Source organism: Carcharhinus amblyrhynchos, chromosome 3, assembly GCF_965287045.1.
Source record: "Carcharhinus amblyrhynchos chromosome 3, sCarAmb.v2.hapA, whole genome shotgun sequence".
Taxonomy (NCBI): domain Eukaryota; kingdom Metazoa; phylum Chordata; class Chondrichthyes; order Carcharhiniformes; family Carcharhinidae; genus Carcharhinus; species Carcharhinus amblyrhynchos.
Genome location: NC_137326.1, coordinates 110,585,921 through 110,609,279, shown reverse-complemented (window position 1 = coordinate 110,609,279; position 23,359 = coordinate 110,585,921). Strand labels below are relative to the sequence as shown.

Genomic DNA, 23,359 nt, shown 5'->3' with positions numbered 1-23,359 from the left:
TTGATAGTAAACTCACAATCTTTACCAAAGATTCGCATTCTAATCAGTAATCTCTAAACTGTCTGTGCTTTATATGCTCTGTCCGAGGCCAGAACTCTCCATTCACCTGACGAAGAGGGAAACCTCGAAAGCTTGTGAGTATATTATCAAATAAATCGGTTGGACTAAAACCTGGTGTTGTCAGACTTTTTACTGTGTTTACCCCAGTCCAACGCCGGCACATCCACATCTTGTTGTCAGCAAGCATGGGTCTGGATTCTCATTCAGCCATGATACTGGGATTCTTAAGCCCACAGGAGCGTGTAGCTGTGGAATGCCATAAAGGCAAGTGGTATAAGTTTATTCCCAACTTTTCACTGGCTTAGTACAATTCCACTTCAATAGTAGTCCACTGGTAAATACTGATTAGCATTTCTTTTGTGCTCACAGAAAGCAAACTGTCCCAGCCAGAAAGCTGATCTAAAATGAGCCATTAGGAAATAGGACGTACATTGAAGAGTCACCCACGCTTGTCCACACTGTGGCCATCACTTTGACACTAGTCAGAGTTAAATATGCCTTATGTGTTACAGGGATCTTCTGACTGCCCTTCACCACCAGCAGACACCATCCCCAGAATAGTACTGACGGTATAATTACAGTCTAAATTACTAGCTGTTCACATGGTTAGAGGTTTGATTAGTGCCAGTGATCTGAACGTATTACGTGGATAAACAACACACCACAGTAACGATGTTTATTAGTTATTTTAAGGAGTGGATTGATACGGTCAGATACTCGCATGGACCAAATGCTTCATTATAATGCACAGCTTCTTCTGAAAGAGATTTGTTTTCCTGGTGATAGATCCTATAATTCAGGGCAATTTTACCAGCGGGAAAGAGATGGTAAAATCTGAATGCCTCGAGCCCCCCTGCTTGTGAGCCTAGCATAAGGACTGCTGCGCAATAACTTCTCACTGGTGTAGATGGCCTAATATGGGTGTATGAGCGCTTCATAAAACAAAACAAAATTATTTTTGCAATTTTAAGTTAAGCAGTTAAAGGAAAATAAAGTCACCTCTTGCAACACAATCAGAAGGAGTGGTTACCACGGAATCATAGAATTCTTACAATGCAGAAGGAGGCCATTCAGCCCATCAAGTCTGACCGATTACAATCCCACCTAGGCCCCATTCCTGTAACCCCATATATTCTCCTGTTATTCCCCTGACACTAGGGTCAATTTAGCATGGCCAATCAGCCTAACCTGCACATCTTTGGACTGTGGGAGGAAACCGGAGCACCCGGAGGAAACTCCACGCAGACATGGGGAAAACATGCAAACTCCACACAGCTAGTGAACTGAGGCCAGAATTGAATAGGGTACTTGGCGCTGTGAGACAGCAGTGCAAATAACTGTGCCACCATGACGCCCCATGTTCAGTTTCATTTTGCCCCACTATGTTGAATTGTTAATAATGCCAAATGAGACTCGTAAATCATCATTCATTTGTGTAAAATATACAGGTGTAACAGACATTATTACACTTGCTAAATCAGCTATGTTGAATGAATTAACTGCTGTATCAGAATGGAATGTTTTTTGCAACCCTATTATTCACTTTTATTTTCAAACCAATCACACAATAGGTTAGGCATATTTATCTTTCGAGTTACAAAGTAAACTTTATCTCCTAATTGACTATGTTACTTTTCTACAGTTTGCAGCATTTTAAAAAAGTAGGATTCGTGAGCGTGTTTCAGGGAATTCACATAGGCAAAGGGGACACTATCTTCCTCTCTGCTACATAGGCATTTATGTGGTTCTGCTGTATATTTGTTTGTTTTTTTTTAAATTCATTCATGGGATGTGGGTGTTGCTGGCTGGATCAGCATCTATTGCCCATCCCTGAGGACAATTAAGAGTCAATGACAATGCTGTAGGTCTGGAATCACACGTAGGCCAGACTAGGTAAGGACAACATATTTCCATCTCTAAAGGACATTGGTGAATCAGATAGGTTTTTATGACAATCAGCAATGGATTTCACGGTCATCATTAGACTTTTCATTCCAGATTTTTATTGAATTCAAATTTCACTATCTTTCATGGTGGGATCGAACGTGGATCCCCAGAGCATTACCCTGGGTCTCTGGATTACTAGTCCAGTGACAGTACCACTAGTCCTTTACCTCCCTTGACTCAGTAAAAAAATGGAACTCCAAGCTTGTCTGGCCTCACTTAGCACAGGCTCTCTAGATGGAGCAATGCACAGGATTCAATGTTAATGGGGGGAAAAGTTGACTCCTTTGGTCCTGTGTGACGAGTATGATTCAAAAAGTGGGCAGGAGCTGGGTGATGAGGAAAGAATAAATTCCACTAGATGATTGGGGGTCATTCTTGGCATGGTTGGGACCATGAGAAATGACACTGCACAATAATGCAAGGTCAGTTCAGTCACATGGCATCATAGTGCTCCTGGCACACACTGAAGGATTAAGTGGTAGGTAGCTGTCAGCAGCTCTTAAAGTCTTCACTTAAAGTTTTCTTGCTATTGAAGAGAAGTAGTTCAACAAACTCACACAGCAGAATGTTTCCTTTAGTGTTAGAAGACAACCTCAAAATCTCTTTCAGCTGCTACATCCAGGCAGTTGGATCTCATGGGGTTTGTCTGAAGCTGCAATTCAGTAGCTCAACCCCCTCTTTATGCGATCATCGGAGAGAGACCCACATAGTTTGTAGAGTTTTAGTGCACCTTTGGAAGAGTCCACAGCCAGCATCCGTGCATTGTTGCATGCTCACTTAACCAAGCTGTAGATACCCACAGTGTATAATAACTTCAGAAGTTGGCTGTAAAGGAACAGTGCTTTCACTGCACAAAATAAAGTAAAACAAAAACCAGAAGCCTGTGGTGAACACAACTGCTCCCAACTGGGACAAAAGGAATAATGGACCCACTATAACCAACCAGATGGAGCTAGCATAATTATCAATCTCCTTGGGACCTTGTAATCAACAAGTTCTACAGGGAGGTCAATCAGTGATTCCCCGTGCAAGTCATGGGGGTTATCATACTTGCCTACCCTAGAGTCCTCTGCAGCACGGACCCCCCCTCAGCATTCAACAATCTGTGTGCAATCAGTACATAACATCACACGATTGCTCATGCAATTCTGCAATTGCCACAATTTGTCAGTAAGTATTTTATAAAAAAACCTATCAGCCTTTATAAATGTTCTCATGTATTTTGTCCCCTCCTTTCCTGCAGACACTGACTCTTTGCTAGGGTCCAGTTCTACATACACCAGCCATATACAGTACCTCACCCAAGTGACCAAGACTTCTGAGTGAACCTCGACAGTGAGTAATGGCAGGTTATTTAACTACAGCGGTGTCCAATCCTGTCCTCACGCAGCACTGAAGCAAATTGTAAGGCCCCTGCTGCCTTCCTAATTACAACAGCTAATTTGATGGCACAACCGTGCACTAATGATGTATTAAGAAATATTAAAGTGCTTCACAGTGGCAAAAATAACCTAACACTGAGCAAGGTCAGAGAAAGTTTCAGCTTGGTGCCCTCAGGTTAAAAGCAATGAGGTAGGTTTTAGGGAGAGTTTTTGAAGGAGCATGGTATGGGGGGTAGTCAAGCATTTCAGAGATAGCTGAAGACCCTGCTGTCAAAGACTGGTTGGTGGGAGTAGGGTTGTGAAGAAAGGAATCAGAGGAACATGGAGTTTGATTGGTACACTGACAATGAAACCCGACAGCCAGACCATTTCTCGTTCCCAATTGTGTGCAATATCTGTGCAGTTCATGCAGCACTACTTCACATGCAAATGTATTATGTCGTGCCTACTCTGGAAACAAAGATAGTACAAACTTTAAAGCCATATTTTGTTCTAAAAATGGACACATAAAACTTAAGATGATCATGTAAGATAATATGGCCTGTAACTTGATTAAAAAGGACTCGGCTGAAGGAATTTTACAGCCATTTGTGAAATTCACACAAAACATTGTTTAAGTTTGGAACAAAACCCCGAGACAATACAGATAACACGACTTCTTATTTCACCAGTGACATAGAGAATCCATGGTGGCAGACAAATATGTAATGGATTGCATTGACCTTTCATTGTATGTGATAGCTCTGCATCCAGTTAATCACTGAAGGGGATCTTCTGCTACCCTTTATTCAGTTGAGATGAATGTGCCTACTTCTCCTCAAATGCTCCTCTGCTGCCACTGTTGGATCTTTGTGTTTCTGCAAACTTATTTATCATTCTTCCAACCCACACCCCCTACATTCTCATCTATATTGTTTGTATATACCATGAACAAGGGACCTATCACTGATTCCTACAGGATGCCACTGGATACTGGTCTACAGTCACACAAATAGCCTTCCACCTTCTGTCTCCTTCCACTAAGGCAGTTTTGGATCCATCTTGCAAAGTTACCCCGGATCCCATGTGCTCTCCCCTTCTTGATCAGTCTCCCACATGAGGAATTTGGATCTACACAACTTTTAAAATCCATAAAAGTGGGCAGTTCTTTTAATATATGAGAGGGGATGTGAGATATGACATTGAAGCAGCAAGTGCGACATCAAGGAGCGCTGGCAAAATTAGTTAGTGGGAGTCGGGGGAAAAAGTGCTCTACTGCTTGGACTCATACCTAGCACAAAGGAAGCTGGTTATGGTTGTCGGAGGTTAATCATCTCAGTTCCAGGGCATCACTGCAGAAGTTCCTTAGGGTAGTATCTAACACCCAACCATCTTACAAAGAACAAAGAACAGTACAGCATAGGAAACAGGCCTTTGGCCCTCCAAGCCTGTGCTCCTCATGCGTCCAACTAGACTATTCGTTTGTATCCCTCCATTCCCAGTCTGTTCATGTGGCTATCCAGATAAGTCTTAAACGATCCCAACATGTCCACCTCTACCACCTTGCTGGGCAGTGCATTCCAGGCCCCCACCACCCTCTGTGTAAAATACGTCCCTCTGACGTCTTTGTTAAACATCGCCCCCCTCACCTTGAACCTGTGACCCCTTGTGTTCGTCACCTCCGACCTGGGAGAAAGTTTCCCACTGTTCACACTATCTATGCCCTTCACAATCTTATACACCTCTATTAGGTTGCCCCTCATCCTCTGTCTTTCCAGGGAGAACAACCCCAGTTTACCCAATCTCTCCTCATCGCTAAGACCCTCCATACCAGGGAACATCCTGGTAAACCTTTTCTGTACTCTCTCCAAAGCCTCCACGTCCGCTTCAGCTGCTTGACCAATGACCTTCTTTCCATCATAAGGTCAGAAGTAAGCACAAAGTTCAGCACCATTTGCCACCCCTCAGATACTGAAGCAGTCCATGTCCAAATGCATCAAGACATGGACAATATCCAGGTTCGGGCTGAAAAGTGGCAATTTGAACCACACAAGTGCCAGGCAATGAAAATCTCCAACAAGAGAGAATCTAACCATTGCCCTTGATGTTCATGATCATTGTTGGATCTCCCACTTTCAGCATCATGAGGGTCATCATTCACAAGTAACTGACCAGGACAAGCCACGTAAATGCTTCAGCTACAAGGGCAGGTTAGAAACTGACAACTCTGCGCGAATCACTCGCCTCCTCACTTCCTAGACCCTATCCACCATTTAAAAGATACAAATCAAGAGTGTGATGGAATGGTCTCCATGGATGAGTACAGCACCAACAACACACAAGCAGCTCAACACCGTGCAGGACAAAGCAGCCCACTTGCCTGGCATCCCATCCACCACCTTAAAAATTCACTCCCTCCGTCACTGATGTACAGTGACAGCAGGGTGTACTATGTACAAGAGGGACTTCAGCAATTCACCAAGGCTTCTTCAACAGCACCTTCCAAAGCCACGGCTAAGAAGGACAAGGCTGCAGATGCATAGGAACACCATCATCTGCAAGTTCCCCTCCAAGCCTCACACCATCCTGACCTAGAACTATTTCACTGATACTTCATGACATGGGATAAAACTCTTGAAATTCCCTCCCTAGCAGAGCTGTGGGAATACCCACACAGGATGAATTGCAGTGATTCAAGAAGGAGACTCACTGCCATTTTCCTGAGAGAGAGATGCCGGCACAGTGGCACAGTTGTTAGCTCATGTTCAAATCTGGCCTCAGGTGACTGTCTGTGAGGAGTCTGCACATTCTCCCCATCTGTGTGGGTTTCCTCTGGGTGCTCTGGTTTCCTCCTACATTCTAAAGATGTGCAGGTTAAGTTGATTGGCCATGGTAAATTGTCCGTTACTGTCAGGGGGATTAGCAGGGTAAATATATGGGGCAACAGGGGTAGAGCCTGGGGGGATTGTTGTCAATATAGGCTCGATGGGCCAAATGATCTCCTTCTGTTTTGTAGAGATTCTATGATTCAATTCAGGATGGGCAACAATGCTGGCCTTGCCAACAACACTTGCATCTCACAAAAGAATAGAGTGTATAAACTGAAGCTACTGCCTTAAGTGATTTAATATATCTTAGAGATGCTTATTTTGATTGAATTTTAATATTTAATCTCAAATATTATTAAATCCATATGGCAGAGCAGTCAATTTATCAATGATGTAACATTTTATTGCTCAACATGTCCTGAAGGGAAACCATTTTGAATATACTGCAGGTTTCTGTGAAAGGACAATTTACTGGCAATTTTGTCCTCAATTGCTCTTGTTTCTGAAGGGGGTGTTTACCTTCCATGCAGCAGAAAGCTTTCAGCTTCCATTTCTATTGTCCATATTGTTCATCTTTTGTGTATCTCAGCAGAATGAGGGTGTGTCAGCAGGTAATTCTTTGTGTAAGTCGAGCATTAACAAAGGACAATTTAGCACCACACTAAGTGAACAGGGAAGAAACATCCGCAACATTCATTACGTCTACTTCTTGTAGGACTTTGGTGAAATTATAACTGCTTTGTAACGAGCTGGTTGTGAAAAAACAAACATTTGCAGAATGTTTGATTGCTGGCATCTTGCTGGCTTTGGTCAGCTGGGCATGTTGTCTTTCATGCAATACCTCTCAAAGTACAACATATTGTGACTGGGAAGCATATAGCATTATAATTATGATGTGGTGATGCGGGCATTGGACTGGGAATAACACAGTAAGAAGTCTCAGAACACCAGGTTTATTTGGTATCACAAGCCATTAGCTTTCGGAGCGCTGCTACTTTATCAGGTGAGTGGGATTTTAGATCACAAACAGGGCGTAGAAAGCCACAAACTCAATTTGCAACATAATGATTATAATAATCATCATCATTATTTTGTAAATTGAGTTTGTGTCTTTCTATGTCCTGTTTACGAATCGAAATTCTACTCACCTGATAAAGGAGCAGTGCTCCAAAAGCTAGTGGCTTGTGCTACCAAAAAACCTGTTGGACTTTAACCTGGCATTCTGAGACTTCTTACTGTATTATAATTAATCAGCCATTCACCTCTTAGTGCTGCCATCAGGTCTCAGCTTCCTTTGAAAACAGGAACTCTTCTATGCACCAATAACCTGGAAAATCAAGGCATGTGCTCCTCTGTTTTTGGATCCAAGTGGTCTAGTGTGAATGATGGAAATGGTGGTAAAGTCACTGTACGAGTAACCCAGAGGCCCAGGTTAATGCTGTCGGCACATGGGTTCAAATCGCACCACGTTCGCTAGTGGAATCCAAATTCAATTACAGTAAGGTCATGCTTGTGGTTCCTCAAAATCACAACTTTAAGTGACATGTAGGTCCTGATTTTATTGGTAAGCCCACCCTCTCCCGAAATCAGGGTGGACGAGGCTCACAGAATGGCATTCTCTGTTGTCCTCAGGCACAATCTTACGAACCTTGGGTGAGCGTGCCAGTAAAATTCCGGCCATAGTTTCCCATAGTTAAGTTCCTTTGGATATCTCTTGTCCAGTAAAAAATGCATTAGTTGAAATACTGTATCATACATGTGCAGCACTGTGTATTCCTCGCTGAAATAAGTTAATAACCTGGGCGGAGACAGGAGTTTGCAGAAGGCAAGGCCCATAAGCAAGGGTGGCTGTGAGGGGGGGGCGGGGAAACGAGGCACTGAGGGCAAGTGTGGAACTGCTTTTAAATGTAGGCCGACCACAGAAGAGGAAGTCCGCAAAATAGCACTCAATGTTAAATAGATGTACCCACATTATCTTATTAACGAAGTTGAAGTAAAACAATGAGTCAATGTTAAATGAACTTAATAAAACACTGACGTTGAATACTGGTCTCAGTAATGGTGACTATAAAACTATCAACGACTGCTATAAAAACCCACCAGGTGCACTAACATCCTTTGGAGAAAAAAATCTGCCATCCTTACCTGGTCTCTGGATTCCTAAATGTGACTTTAGACCCACAGCAGTGTGGGTAACTCTTAACTTCCCTCTGAAATGGCCTAATAAGATACCCAGTTCAGGGGCAATTAGGGATGGGCAACAAATGCTGGCTTTTGCCAATGATGCCCACACCCCACAAAAGAATAAATGTAACAAACTGGGTGGGCACAAAGTTCCTCTCAGTTTAATCTGTCTTCATTCCTCTGTTGGCAGTCTTCTTCCAAACATAGGGATCTCTTTAAGATAGCACATTGCTGGCAACTGGCGGTGGTGTTAGGGCAAAAGAAAAGTTATGATTGGCAGAAAGGCTCCTCAGAACCTAAATGCCTCAGGGAAAAAGCAAAATAATGAAAAAACTGCCAAGTAATAGTTAGAATACACCCATCTAATGTCATTGCGCCCTTCCTATGACTTTTGATATATTTTTCAGAACCTAATAACGCTGGATACACTCTTACTATGGAGAGGGTTTCCTACCAATTCCCTGCACGTCAGAATGTTGGAAAATGGTGTGCAGGGCATCTTAGCCTCAAATGACTATTTCATCAAAGTTCCTGTTTGTTGAAAGTGTTTAATTTCAGCAGCCTATAGGAAATCAATACAGGGCAAATAGCCACCAGGCACGATGAGCTTTCCACCCATCTTTCCCATCTGGAAAATTTGACCTGTCGTCTCTTGCCTTCCATTAGGAAGTTTTGTCACCTGCAATCTAAGCAATCCAGGCTTCTACAGAAATGCCATGACAAAGAAAAATACTAATCAGAAAGCAGACAAGACCCTCAGGACACTCCTGTGAATTGATTTGTGTTTGAGTAGCACACAAAACTGTACTTTGCCGCTGTATCACCCACTGTTTCCAGTCAGTGACACTGATGCTCACTCAGTGAGGCACCAATTCTAAGCGGCAGAAAATGTGATATGTGATAGATCACTGAGGGGTTGAGAACTGAATACACTAAGGCAGACACAGACTGCCAACTGTTATTATTTAAGACAAGTAGTGACTAAACTAGTGTAATCTACCCTGAGACTGTAGATTCTGAAAGATTTGAAAGAGTCTGTGCTTTTAATCTTTCTTATGTGAGAATGAAGCAATTTGTCAGGCTTTAGGAGGCAGTTATGCTGTCTTGGTTCATAGAATCTTAGAATCCCTACAGTGCAGAAGGAGGCCATTCAGCCCATGGAGTCTGTACTGACCACGATCCCATCCAGGCCCTATCCCCATAACCCTACTTATTTACCCTACTAACCCCCTGATGCTCAGAGGCAATTTAGCATGACCAATCAACTTAACCGCACATCTTTGGACTGTGGGAGGAAACCGGAGCACCTGGAGGAATCCCACACAGACTACAGCGAGAACGTGCAAACTCTGCACAGACAGTGACTCAAAGCTGGAATTGAACCCGGACCCCTGGCGCTATGAGGCAGCAGTGCTAACCACTATGCCACCGTGCTGCCTCTAATGGTTGCCCCACTTTGCAGCAGGAATGGGGTGGCTGTATGATGAAAAGATCACACAACAAACTGCCACTATCTGAACCCTCTTAAATAAAGTATACAATTAAAAACTTTCTTAAAATGTTCTTTTCTTTGTGATTTTTTTAAACATTAGTTGGGAACAGAAGTAAATCCCGTTGGAGCGAACCACTTCCAGCAGGGTGGGGACAGGAGGAAGATGCCAGCGGGTCTGGAGAATTCAATCCGGGGCCTGCTAGCATCAAATGCAAATAAAGATTTCAATATTGCAATCAGGTCCGCATCAGAAATCTGATGCTGCTGAAAATCTTGGTCCCGGAGATGCTTGGAGGTGTCCAGTGGGAAGCCTACAAAATGGCCACTGCTGATGTCTCCCAGCCTGTGCGCTGCTCGAGCAGTGCAGCGGGCTGAGAGAATCACTCCAGTTATTTCTGGTGTTAATTTATTCTGAATGTTAATTAACAAATAATGTAGAATGTTTTAGTCTTCTCCCTTTGTGCAGTAAATTTGTTTTATTTATTTAAAACAGTGGAATTCTGTGGCTTTAATCTCCTCTTGGGTAACTAGGATCTCCAACTTGTCGAGATTAGACAAAAAGTAAATGCTTCCTCACTGGATCATGACAAGTGCTTCATTCATTGAATCTTCAGCTCTTTGTACATAGCACAAGGTTCATTCATCCTCAGTCAACTCCCAATATGCTGGTGTGATAAAAATAATTCATCTCTTCATTACTGAGGCAAGACTCCATGGTGCCGGCTGCCCTCTGACACCTTTTTCTCACCATTCTTCAAGGGTGAGTCCAAGCAATGCAGGTCAAGAATCTAATCATTCACCAGAGTATTACCGACATGTTCAATCCTGTCCATCGGCCACATTATACAGCAGGGATCATGGAGATGGTCAAGATTGGGAATGCCAACTGTTATTTCTTTCCCTCACTGTGTGCAGAGAGCCGAAGCCATTCTTAGCACCCTCAAGTGTCATCTCAGTTAAGATCAACTAATTCAAATGCAAAGGGCCAATTTTTTTTGGCTACCCTCGCCTCAAGAACAGAACATTCTGCCCAAGAACAGTGGACCTGTACATGGTCCGGCCCCTGCCTGCCATGGGAATCATGGTGGACGGAATGGGAAAATTCCGGTGAAAATCTTTTAGATTGATATGGATCAGGACAACACCAGGCGGTAGACCGATCACTGAATCAGTGGAATCTATATAATGGTTTCAAATACTGAATTCTGGATGATTTTTACATTTGGTTTAATCTTTGGTTTCCTTGTCAATTTTCTCCTCTTGAGGGAAGGCAGGGCTGAATTTTACATGGATAGTAGTTCACCCCTGGTGTAAAATCTGAGGCAAACCTGGCTCTGGTTGGTGGCCATTTAAAAGCCTCAGCTGGCCCACAGCCAAGCGGGCCATTCAACACCTCCCCACCTGCCAATACATCCCCGCAGTGGGGGAGGGCATAAAACTCTCACACTGAGTCTTTCTGGGACTACAATTCCAAGTGGTCAATTCACCTCATTAAAGTAGCCATTAATAAATGAATAACTCTTGATGGCATTGGAGAGGCATTTTACCATGTGTCACATTGCATCTGCCCTCCACTGATATTCACCATGTAAACTGTCACTGGAAAACAATCAGGAATGGAACTCTGGTTATTGTTCTCCTCTCTAACCCTGAGCACTGAGAACAATTGTAATAACCGCTCACCAAAACACTCTGTGTAGAACATGGAACAAACCTCGTTTTATCTGTAGAACTGCGATTACTGACTGACTGAACCAGGTTCTCTCTTTCCAAGCAAATGCCATACTTTAAGTAGGTTCCTTGTGTCTACATCGCAGCTATATCACAGTTGTGTTAAACTTTGATGGCAATTCCTGCATTGAGACTAATAAAGGGAATAGCTTTCAGGGATGTTCTGGTTACAGAATAATTTGTGTGTTGTTGTAATAAAACCTAATTCACAACAAAAGATACGTCAATTTGAATGCATCGCTGGAAGTCTAACTCAAGAGTTTTGAAGGGGATTAAATTAATTATCAAAGTAGTTTACAACTTATCTGTGATAAGTTGCAAAGTGGGAAAAAACTGAAGTAAAGGCATGTCATAAGCAACAGCAATAATGGGAAAGGAGTGTTAGAGCAAATAAAAATGGTTCAAATGGGTACATTCAACATGCAGATAGAGGGAATAATTGGGAGGACTGGAAGGAATTATTTTACAGGAGGATCTAGCCTTAATAGCATTAAGAGAAAGCTGCTTGGAAACTGGATAAGAAAATAAATCTACTAGGATTAATTTATTTACAGGAGATGTACGAGACAAAAAAGGAGATGCGGAATGGCAGAGTTCTACACACACTGTAGAGAGGGTTGATGTGGATAAGAGAAAGGTTCAGAGGGAATCAATATAATTGATTGTCAATGTTCCTAGGGAGAAGGGCTTGTCAGCATTAAGCTGCTCAAAACTGTTCAGTGTGAGTTCTGTCAGGATCGTTTGAATCTAGGCCTCACTGCAGCTTTCGTCTGAACATGATTACAATCTTCCATTAGGGAAGCAGTTGAGGTTCTGATCAAGGGTAAATTAAAAATTTTGTGAATATTGCTTTTGAAATTTTGTGCGAACATGATTTTCAATGCTTTCCACCTTTGATATAAAGCTGGCATTCTGCTCAAAAATCTCAAAATGCCTCGCCTCCACCTGCCGCCTTTCAGCCTCATCTTTGTTGCTCTTTGGACAACATTTATAAACACCAAAATCAAGATATAGGTGCTTACTGTTAATTTATTGTCAAATTGCATCTTAAACTCTGCAACGAAAAGCAGCTTTGGATATCCTTGTGTATCCAATCCCTTTAAACAGGAATAATTGAAATGACTACTCACTCAAGGTGTCCCCAGCCGAGCTCGGGAAGGTACGGAAGTTTCTTAATACGGATAATGCTGTCATAGACAGAGGGCTGCAGGCTTTGGGAAACAGCATTGGCGAGAATGACTGCGATCATGACGGGAAGGATGTGGGAGATCTGGCCCGTGAGCTCAAATACAATCACTGAGGTGGAAATGGTATGGGTCACTGCACCAGCCAGCGCTGCTGCACCTGCAAACAAAACCAGGGGATTAAACAGCTGGCAAAGAAGTCCAGATTCATTTGGCTCATAAACTCTGCTCGTTCATTCCTCTGTGGCAGCCAAGGATAATGATGGCAGACAGAAAAATTCCTCACCTACAACAGCATATCCACCTGGCACAATACGGTAAATACGGCCGTCTGCATGGATACCGTCAGGAAACCAGGCTGCCATGCTTTCCCCAACCAGGCGACCAAATGCAGCACCTGAAAAAGAAGCCAGCGCAAACTGCTGAAACAAACACTGTTCATTGATCAAGAAATATCTGTGAATTTGTTCAAATCCACCATTGAAGGAAAATTTGCCCAATTGCTATACGCAGCATGATGCATCATACTTTTTGAATACCTCTTTCTGCACTGCAGGGCTTCTATGGTTCTATATCTACTGCAATGTTACACATTGAATAGAATCATTGAATTCCTACAGTGCAGAAAGAGGCCATTCAGCCCATCAAGCCTGCACCAACAACAATCCCACCCAGGCCTCATCCCCGCAGCACTACCTATTTACCCCACTAATCCCCCTGACACTGAGGGACAATCTAGCATGGCCAATCAACCTAACATGCACATCTTTGGACTGTGGGAGGAAACGGGAGTCTGATCTGAAGAGATCCTTTGGGTTCTACTTCTACAGATGGATGTCTGTGAAGTACAGAAATGCTGTAAATACAAATGTCTCTTTCATATGAAGCATTTAGAATTCACATTTTGTTCAGTAAAAGTTTCAAGCCTAAACTTCAAATGTTGAAAATGTTAAAATATCATCAGGAAACTATCTAAGATCATTGCGGGTATGACTGGTCATGTAATTGGAAGGTAAAGCACTATCAAAATACCTATAAAGAGAAAGACTATGGGATGGATAAATGTCCAACACTTGCATTTTATCCTGTCTAAAACTATATCAGAACTTTTTCAATAACAAATACTTTCATAACACTTTGGTTTTAAATACGGTGAAATAAGGAAGGAAATCATGGAATGGCAGAGTGCAAACACGTGTGGTGGAGACGGTTGATGTAGATAAGAGAGAGGTTCAGAGAAGTCAATATCATTGACTGTCAATGTTCATAAGAAGCGCTTGTCACACCTCACAGTATATCCCTATGTTGCATGGGTTTTAAATGTAGGTCAACATTTTCCAGTACTTCCTGCCAGCAAGATCTTTCGGTCTGACTGAGGGCAATGCCCCCCCTGCCCCCACTCGCCCACCATGGTGGGTTCTCCAGTAGCGAGCCGTGCAAAACGCTGTAGACATCGGCCGACAGCCAATGGGAGCCACCTCTGCCACTGGAAAACTTGCGACGGGGGGTGGGGGGCAAATCAACATGTCAAGGTGATACTTTTCTGACATGACGTGTGTATTTAGAAGTTTCTCTTATTAAAGCGCCTGTGCTTGCCCAGAATCAACAGCAAGAATAAAAGCGATCAGAGGAACCGTGTTGCGAGAGTGTGGGAAACCATCAACTTGGGGGTGAAATTTATGAGATTAGCATTGAGAAAGTCCGAGAAAGAGCAGATGATCTGCAAAGAAATGGCATAAGAAGCAGTGAATTTACTAAGCCTGGACCCGAGCCACAAATGGCTGGTCGATTTGAGAATTAATAAAGGCATAAATCATTCACATGCTGTTATTTTGCAACAACTCTGACCATTGAAATTATTGTGGCCATTATGCCAAATAACCGTTGAGACTTCACGTTAATTAAAATAATTTGACCCAATTCTTTTTTTTTAATAATTTTTAATGCATCCTTCCAAGTTCCAGATCCAGCACTACCTGCTGTCCAGTTTGGAACTTCAAAAACCTTCAGGTGTAAAAGATTTGTTTGAATCAGCAGTTACTCAAAAGCAAATGTTGTCTCTTCTGGATCTAACTGTTGATCTAACACTAAAACCGGGATTTTCTGCCAGCGTTCACCAAAATGGTGATGCTGGGGGAAAATCTCACGAGATCACTTCACTGAGAATATTGGCAGAGGAGTATCGTTCTCTGATTTTCCCTGTCCCCTCGCCGGTGAAGTAATGAGGATCCCACCCATGAAGAACAGGAACCTCATCTCCATACACTTAAACATAATCAGTGGGTTTCCCTGCCCTATCGTTCCCCCCTCTCCCCTCCCTCCCCCGGAACTGGAATTTGCCCCTTGCCAACATAATGTCATGTTGACCACATTTACAACTGATTTTCACAACTGTGAATTAGTTGAGGGAACTGGTCAGAAGCACACAGCTGAGTATGGTCCCTGGGGAGAGGAACACACCTGGGGAATTTTTTTTAATATTCGTTCATGGGTGTGGACATTGCTAGCTGGGCCAGCATTTGTTGCCCATCTCTAAGTGCGCTTGAACTGAGTGGTTGCTCAGCCATTTCAGAGGGTATTTAAGAGTCAACCACATTGCTGTGGGTCTGGAATCACATGTAGGCCACACTGGATAAGGGCAGCAGATTTTCTTCCCTAAAGAACATCAGTGAACCAGATAGGTTTTATTGACAATCGACAATGGTTCCATGGTCATCAGTAGACTTTTAATTCCAGATTTTTATTGAATTAAAATTTCACCATCTACCTTGTTGGGATTTGAACCCAGATTTCCAGAGCATTACCCTGATCCAGTGACAATACCGTACACCACTGCCTCCCCTTTATACCCTGGTACTGCCTTCAGCACTGCAAGGATGGCACTACTGTCTTTTCCCAGCTCCACCTCGCCAATGTGATGGGGGAAGAGGGGATGATCCGCATCTCAAACACTATTCCACTATTCGCCCCCTGGAACTGCAGCCAGTGAGCTACACAACACTCTTCATGCCTGAGTCAACACATTAAAAAAAGCAGAATATTCCACCCTAAACCACAATTGAAAAGTTTCCATATGGAAATGCCTTAAGAAAAGAGCACAGGAGGCATGGCAGAAGCCTTCCAAAGTTCTTCAGAAATATGAAGGGTATGAGAAGCCCGGATAAGAGATTAAGGTAAACATCAACTGTGAGAAATATTTTAATAATAATTAAGGGGAAGGGATGTCAGATGGATTATATTTAATAAGTAGAGGACCACATTGCTTTGGTAAAGAAAGGTCATAAACTTAGAAACGTATTTGATGTTGCTGAGAATGTGACAGCGCTGATAAAGCTAATTCAATAAGTAGAATTTATTTGGGTTTATTAAACAAAATGAAATTTTGAAACTTAAAAGTTGTGTAGAAAAGCTAAAATTTGAAAAAAAGTCATGATTGTGAACTGGAGCGTGTGACATCTCTTTGAAGTAGCGCTTAGAGTGGCGTTCTAGCAAGCAATCCTCCCGGCTTCAGTTTATCTGTAAACTGCAGAAGAGAATTAAAAGCACGTTCCAAAATTTGGTGACAACTCAGCATTTTTGTGGGATATCCAAATGTATCAGAAATGGTGGGGATTATACAAAGTGGATTTACAGAGGCTTAGTAACCGTCAGACAATGAGCAAAATGACAAGGGCAGATTTTCTCAGATTGCCCCAGCTGCAGAACACACATGTTGTAAAATCACAGCTGTGCTGCTCATGACTTTCACCCACTGAATTAATCAATGCCAAATTACGGGGAACACAACCAGGATTTCTCAACACGGACAAGTGAGGTTCCTAGAGAAATTATCCTTGTAATATTATGTGAAAAAGTGCATGTCAGAGCAAACAATATTAAATATGATGTTAAAAAATGAAAAATTTTGACACTCAAATGCACTGTGCTCCATCTTCACAGAACAACAGTTCTGAAACAGAGAAGGTGACTGTCCTAGCCACACCCCACCCCCCAACTCTTGATGAATGGATGAATGTCTTAACACAATAAACTACGTGCAGTTACTCAGCCATCATACTTGGAAAAGAACTGAAATTATGAGGGCTCATATGGTAAGGCAACCTGTTTGTTCTTTTATTAGCTTTAGAAAGTAAGACAGAGCAGCCACCATAATGGCAAGAACATCCCTGTTTAGACATGAGCCCGAGTATCAGGAGTGGGTAAGGTGGGAGATGCATTATACTGGTGGTCTGTTGAATAAGAAATGGATTCTCTGATCTTGACCACCCACATGATGTTGTTAGACTTCTTGTGGCCCTGCTGTCGGGTCCTCAGGGTCAGACTCCAGGAATTTACCTCTTTGGCCACCTAAACTCATTCTCCTCCAAGTGTTGTCCTTGAGGGCCACTTTGTCCCCTTGCAGAACCATGGCATCTCCAATCATTCACAGCAGCTTCCCTGTGGGAGTGCTGTTTGGACTCTATTGAGTGCTCAGGCAGCCAGCAACGTGGACCGTTCCTGGGCCAAAACTACACTCAGCTAAATGAAACAGCAGCATTGAATTTGCATGCAGCTTATCTTCATGGCAATGGATGTGGTCAGGTTGCGAGTCCCAATTCTTTGTCCAGAACAGTGTGAACTATTTCTAGCTATTATCTCTCAAGAGAGGTTTTAACCTGTGGAGTACATTTATTATCAATGGCACTGAAGATAAAACGATGAGATATTAATAAACCTGGTTTATTTGCACCATTAGGAAAACATGGGAGGGCATATGCTTTTGTTGCAACAGTATAATAATGTTTAATTTATGTTGTTTATTCTGCATTTAAAATTTAATGTTATTGTTTATAACATCTACACTGCGTATGTACTGTGAAGCCTGAGAACTAGGAATGGTGAAGATGATAAATTAAAATGATTACTTGTGACATTTGATCTATAGATCTAGGTTATAAAGAGACAATCTCAGTAGAATAGATGGCCAGGTTATGCATGTGAATGTGTACAAAATACTTCCAGATAAATTAATGTACACATTTCTTTTGTATAGTTGGTTTCTCAGCCTTGCTTCTATTTTACACCTTTATTCAGAGTTAACCAGTTTTTAAAAATTATGAAAAGCTTTAAAGCACGTTTAAATTGCAAATTTCAAAAACTCAATTTGTCTGACGTTTTTGAGTTTTTATTTTTTGCATCAGAAATTGGATCGGGAACAAGTGCCCCATAAGACAGGGTAAATTTGTAGAGAATCAAAGTTATTACTTCAAATGGTGTAATCTCAAGAAAACAAACAAGGTGCTATCAATTTAAAGTTGAGCTAAATGACAATCCATAGTTATTTACAAAGGCCACACACTAAACATATGAGCATAGATACATATGGATTAGGAGCAGGAGTAGGCCACTAGGCCCTGCGAGCCTGCACTGTCATTCAATAAGATCGTGGCTGATCTGACTGTAACCTCAATCCCACATTCTGCTGGCTGATAACCTTTCACCTCCTTGTTAATCAAGAATCTATCCACCTCTACCTTAAACATTTTCAATGTCTCTGCTTCCACCACCTTTTCAAGAAGAGTGTTTCAAAGATTTGCAATCCTCAGAGAAACAAAATTCTCTTCATCGCTATCTTAAAGGGGCGACCGCTTATTTTTAAATAGTGATCCCCAGTTCTAGATTCTCCAACAAGAGGAAACATCCTCTCCACCCTGTCAACATCTCTCAGGACCTTATATGTTTCAATCAATGTTTCTTACTCTGCTAAACCCCAGTGGATACAAGCCTAACCTCTCCAACCTTTCCTCATAAGGCAACCTGCCCATTCCTATGTTATCTAGAAAACCTGCTCTGAATTGTTTTCAATGCATTTGCAACCTTGTTTAAATAAGGAGACCAAAATTGTACAAAATCCAGTTCTGTAGAAGAGTCATTTGGACACGAAATGTTAACTCTTTTTCTCTCTACAGATGTTGCCCGACCTGCTGAGTTTATCCAGCATTTTCTGCTTTTATTTTTATACAAAGTTGTGTTTGGTCACCCTTGTTACCCCCTGCTGTCAATGAGTACAACCAAAAGAGAAAAAGCAGGAAAATCTCAGCCAGTCTGGCAATATCTGTAAGGAGAGAAAAGAGCGAACCATTTTGAGTCTAGATGACATCTTTGTCAAAGTTAAAAAGCAAAGAAAATGGGAAATATTTATACTGCAGGGTGAGGGAATGAAAGATGAGTCATAGCCACAGAAACCAGGGAAAAAACTGCTAATGCAGTCCAGAGAGAGAATAAAGGGTGTGAATGTCCAAACGGCACAGTAGCTGAAATAAGAGGATAAGCTGTGATGGATGAAGATGTTGGGGGAGGAGGAGGGAATGGATAGGACAGAGGTCAAATTTAGAAAAGGGGAAGCAAAGGGGGAGAAAAGGTAAGGGAAGGGAGATAAAGTAGAGAGAGAGAATGGTGGGGGGAGGAAGAAAAATTAGGAAAGACAATAAAAAGGTAGAGAACAGTAAAAAAAAATTAAATGAAATAGAATGAAAACAAAGGGGTCAAAGTGGGGTAGAGCTAATCACCTGAAGTTGTTGGATTCGATGTTGTGACCGGAAGGCTGTAATGTGCCTAGCTGGAAGATGAGGTGCTGCTCCTTCAGTTTGCGTTGAGCTTCACTGGAACATTGCAGCAAGCCAAGGACAGACATGTGGGCATGGGAGTAGGATCGTGTGTTAAAATGGCAAGCAGCCAGAAGGTCAGGGTCTTGATTGCGCACAGACCAAAGGTGCACAGCAAAGCAATCACCCAGTCCACGCTTGGTCTCTCCGATTTAGAGGAGACCACATTGGGAGCAGTGAGTACAATACACCATATTGAAGGAGGTGTAAGTGAAATGCAGCTCAACCTGGAATGTATGTTTTGGACGTTGGATGGTAAACATAAAAGAGGTTTGGCCATTCACACCTTTTATTCTCTCTCTGTGGACTGTCATTAGCAGTCTTTTCCCCTGGTTTCTGAGGCTTATCTTTCATTCCCTTCCCCTGCAGTATAAATATCCTCCACTTTCTATGCCTTTTAGCTTTGACAAAGGGGTCATCTGGACTCAGAACATCAGCTCTTTTCTCTTCTTCCAGATGCTGCCAGACCTGCTGAGATTTTGCAGCATTTTCTCTTTTGGTTTCAGATTCCAGCATCCGCAGTAATTCGCTTTTACCAATCAGCCTGTACTGATTTAACTTTCCTTGGATCAGGTATGGGAGGGCTTCCCTCACCACAGAAGGTGCAGCTTGATTACAATATTTGGGCACGTGCATCATTTTAACTGTGGATTGATAAGCTAGCCCACAACAGGATAGACAGACAGGAAAACAGGGAAGAACGTGTAATGGCAGGGTTTTCTGAAATTGGCCGCTTCATACTTCTGCCAATGTCAAACATTCTGCCCTAGGGATAACTGTTGCCTTGAGGTATTGTAGTCAAGTATTTTGGCCCCATTCAAGAGGCAGTTGGATATTGCGAAGTGGAGACCAGCAGCTTTTCCATCATTAGGCCACTTTCACCAATGACTTTCTTTTCATCTTTTGGCTTCAGTAATCCCATATGATCACATATGGGATTACACACTTCCAGATAAGTGGAAAAGCAAATTGTGCGGAGGGTGTGGAAAGTCTGCAGAAGGATCTAGATAGGCTAAGCGAGTGGGCGAGGACCTGGCAGATGGAGTACAATGTTAGCAAGTGTGAGGTTATCCACTTTGGCAGGAATAATAGTAGGAGGGATTACTATTTAAAGGGCGAAAAGCTGCAGCATACTACGGTGCAGAGGGACCTGGGGGGTCCTTGTGCATGAGTCACAAAAACCCAGCCTACAGGTGCAGCAGGTGATCAGGAAGGCAAATGGGATGCTGGCCTTCATAGCGAGGGGGATTGAATATAAAAGCAGGGAGGTCTTGCTGCAACTGTACAGGGCACTAGTGAGGCCGCAGCTGGAGTACTGTGTGCAGTTTTGGTCGCTGTACTTGCGCAAGGATATTTTGGCCTTGGAGCGAGTGCAGAGGAGGTTCACTAGGCTGATACCAGAGATGAGGGAGTTGAACTATGAAGAGAGGCTGAATAGACTTGGCTTATACTCGTTGGAGTTTAGAAGGATGAGGGGGGATCTTATAGAGACGTATAAGATGATGAAGGGGATGGATAGGGTAGAGGTAGAGAGATTCTTCCCGCTCAGAAAGGACAGCAGGACTAGAGGGCACAGCCTCAAGATAAGGGGGGGGGCAATTTAGAATGGAGTTGAGGAGGAACTTCTTCACTCAAAGGGTGGTGAATCGCTGGAATTCTCTGCCCGTTGAAGTGGTGGAGGCTACCTCGCTAAATATATTTAAGTCACAGGTAGATAGATTACTGATAGACAAGGGAATTAAGGGTTATGGGGAGAAAGTGGGAAAGTGGAACTGAGCCACTTCAGATCAGCCGTGATCTTATTGAATGGCGGGGCAGGCTCGAAGGGCTAGATGGCCTACTCCTGCTCCTATTTCTTATGTTCTTACACCAGTTAGGCTATATCTTCAGCCATGCTCCAGTTTTACTCAGACAATAATCCAGTCTTCTCAACAGGTTTAACTTCAATGTCTTAGGGCATATTGTATGAACTTTCCATCTTGTGAGATAAATTTGTGCTTTTGGAAGCACATACTGGGAATTCAGATGAAAGAATGGTGCATTCATGTTAATGGATGGAAAACTGTATAGAGCCCACATTCTTTATACACACTCCTGGAAGACAAATCTACATGCCACATGTACAATTTTTTGAGGTCTACCCAGAAACTTGTCCACAGTATCTATGCCCAAAAATTCTCTCTAGCTTAAATAGTCACTTCAAGGCTGTAAAACAGACAGAATCAATCATTTACAGTTATGTGTCCTGCCTAGGGCTCAATATAAACATGGAACCTGTCGACTGGTGGCCTTAAAACACACTTCAATTTCAAAATTGCCCAGAGACACATTCAGATGATAAGGGTATTTCGGTACATAGAGAATTTTAATGGAAAACAGCCAAGAAAGGAACTGCACAGAAGCTTTTGTCTCTGACATACAAGAACACCAAGTGCGGTGCTATAAAGGAGCACTGGATGATTCAGCAGCAAAACTCACCTGGAGAATATGTAATAAATATATCTGTATTGAGGTATATTGACTCAAGAACAGCTTCTTTCCTGCTGCCATCAGACTTTTGAATGGACCTACCTTATATTAAGTTGATTTTTCTCTTCATCTCAGCTATGACTGTAACACTATATTCTACACCCTCTCCTTTCTTTCTCCCCAATGTACTCTATGAAAGGTACGCTTTGTCTGTGTAGTATGCAAGAAACATTACTTTTCACTGCATCCTAATACATGTGACAATAATAAGTCAAATCAAATTAGTTGGTTATATGAAAATGAATCGGATAAAACTTCAACTGTTCTTGAATTTCAGCAATTTTCGTACAAGATAAAATGGAAGAAAATCCTGAAATCATGTAGGTTAAAGGGTAATGTAATCAAAATACCTGCTCCCTTTAAAAAGAATCATTTCTCTGTGGCTAATACTCTGCCTGTGCTTAAAAATAAGGCAACAAATGGTGGATAATCACACTGTTAACACCCATCCTGATTTCCGGGTTAATCTGCATCCCGGTGACTGAATTTCTCATCGCACACAGGTGGGTGCCTCATAAAAAGATGCAAATGTAGGTCAAGTGATGCAATCGAACCTTCACCACCTTTTTGCTTTCCGTCTGGTGACTACTGTCAGTTTTGGCTTCTGCTCACCAACTAACAAGTCAGCAGGAGGCCATCGCCAGTGATAATGAAACAAATCCTCAGCTGTCAGATAAAGTTGTTTGGAACGTTTGGACATAAAGTCCTGACAGGAGTGTGTGGGTTTTGCTGCCCGAGCTTTCTGAAATGATGATTAATAGCTGTGCTAGCTCCTGGGCCTGCACTGCCTTTCGTTTCACAGTGGTGCTTCTTTTTGACGCTGATACTAAATCCATCGCTCCGTTCAGCTGTGGCAGAGCCTGCCTTGCCTAATTACCCACTCCCAAATTGGTGAACTACTATTGGGTTACACATTTTCTGTTGGCAGCTTAACAACTGCCTCTTAATGGTGGCCAGCCACTCAAATTGATCGAGTTCCAGTACTCTGCCCACTCCATCAGATTAATGCGCATACACTAAAATCAGCCTAATTATTTTCATCTTCCATGTTCCTCTGGGAATTAATTACACCTTCATGGCAGATATGTAGGGAAGTTGGCATTTAAAAATTGATATTTGTGATGTGGGCATTGCTGGCAAGGCTGTATTCATTGCTCATCCCTAATTGCCCTTGGGCAGGTGGTGGTGAGCTACTTATTTAACTGCTGGAGTCTGTGCAGTGTAGATAGTGCTGTTAGCAATAGAATTCCAGGTTTTTGACCTAAGCAGTGAAGGAGTGGCGAGACAGTTCCAGGTCAGAATGGTGTGCAACTTGGGTGGGGAACCTACAGGTGATGGTGTTTCCATATGCCTGCTGTCCCTGTTCTTCTAAGTGGTAGATGTTGCAGGCTTAGAATGT

The 23,359-nt window shown here is 42.5% G+C and overlaps 1 protein-coding gene across 3 annotated transcripts in view; it reads right to left on the bottom strand.

Moving 5' to 3' along the window:
• The window catches only part of LOC145341012 (chloride channel protein 2-like), a 534,390-nt gene that overhangs the window by 88,794 nt on the left and 422,237 nt on the right, over positions 1 to 23,359 (bottom strand). For all 3 annotated transcript variants that reach the window (XM_080185697.1, XM_080185698.1, XM_080185699.1), the window contains 2 exons: positions 13,074 to 13,184; positions 12,734 to 12,947 (listed from right to left, as the gene is read on the bottom strand). In XM_080185697.1, the coding sequence (XP_080041823.1) occupies positions 12,734 to 12,947; positions 13,074 to 13,184 (325 nt within the window). The remainder of the gene's footprint in view (positions 1 to 12,733; positions 12,948 to 13,073; positions 13,185 to 23,359) is intronic.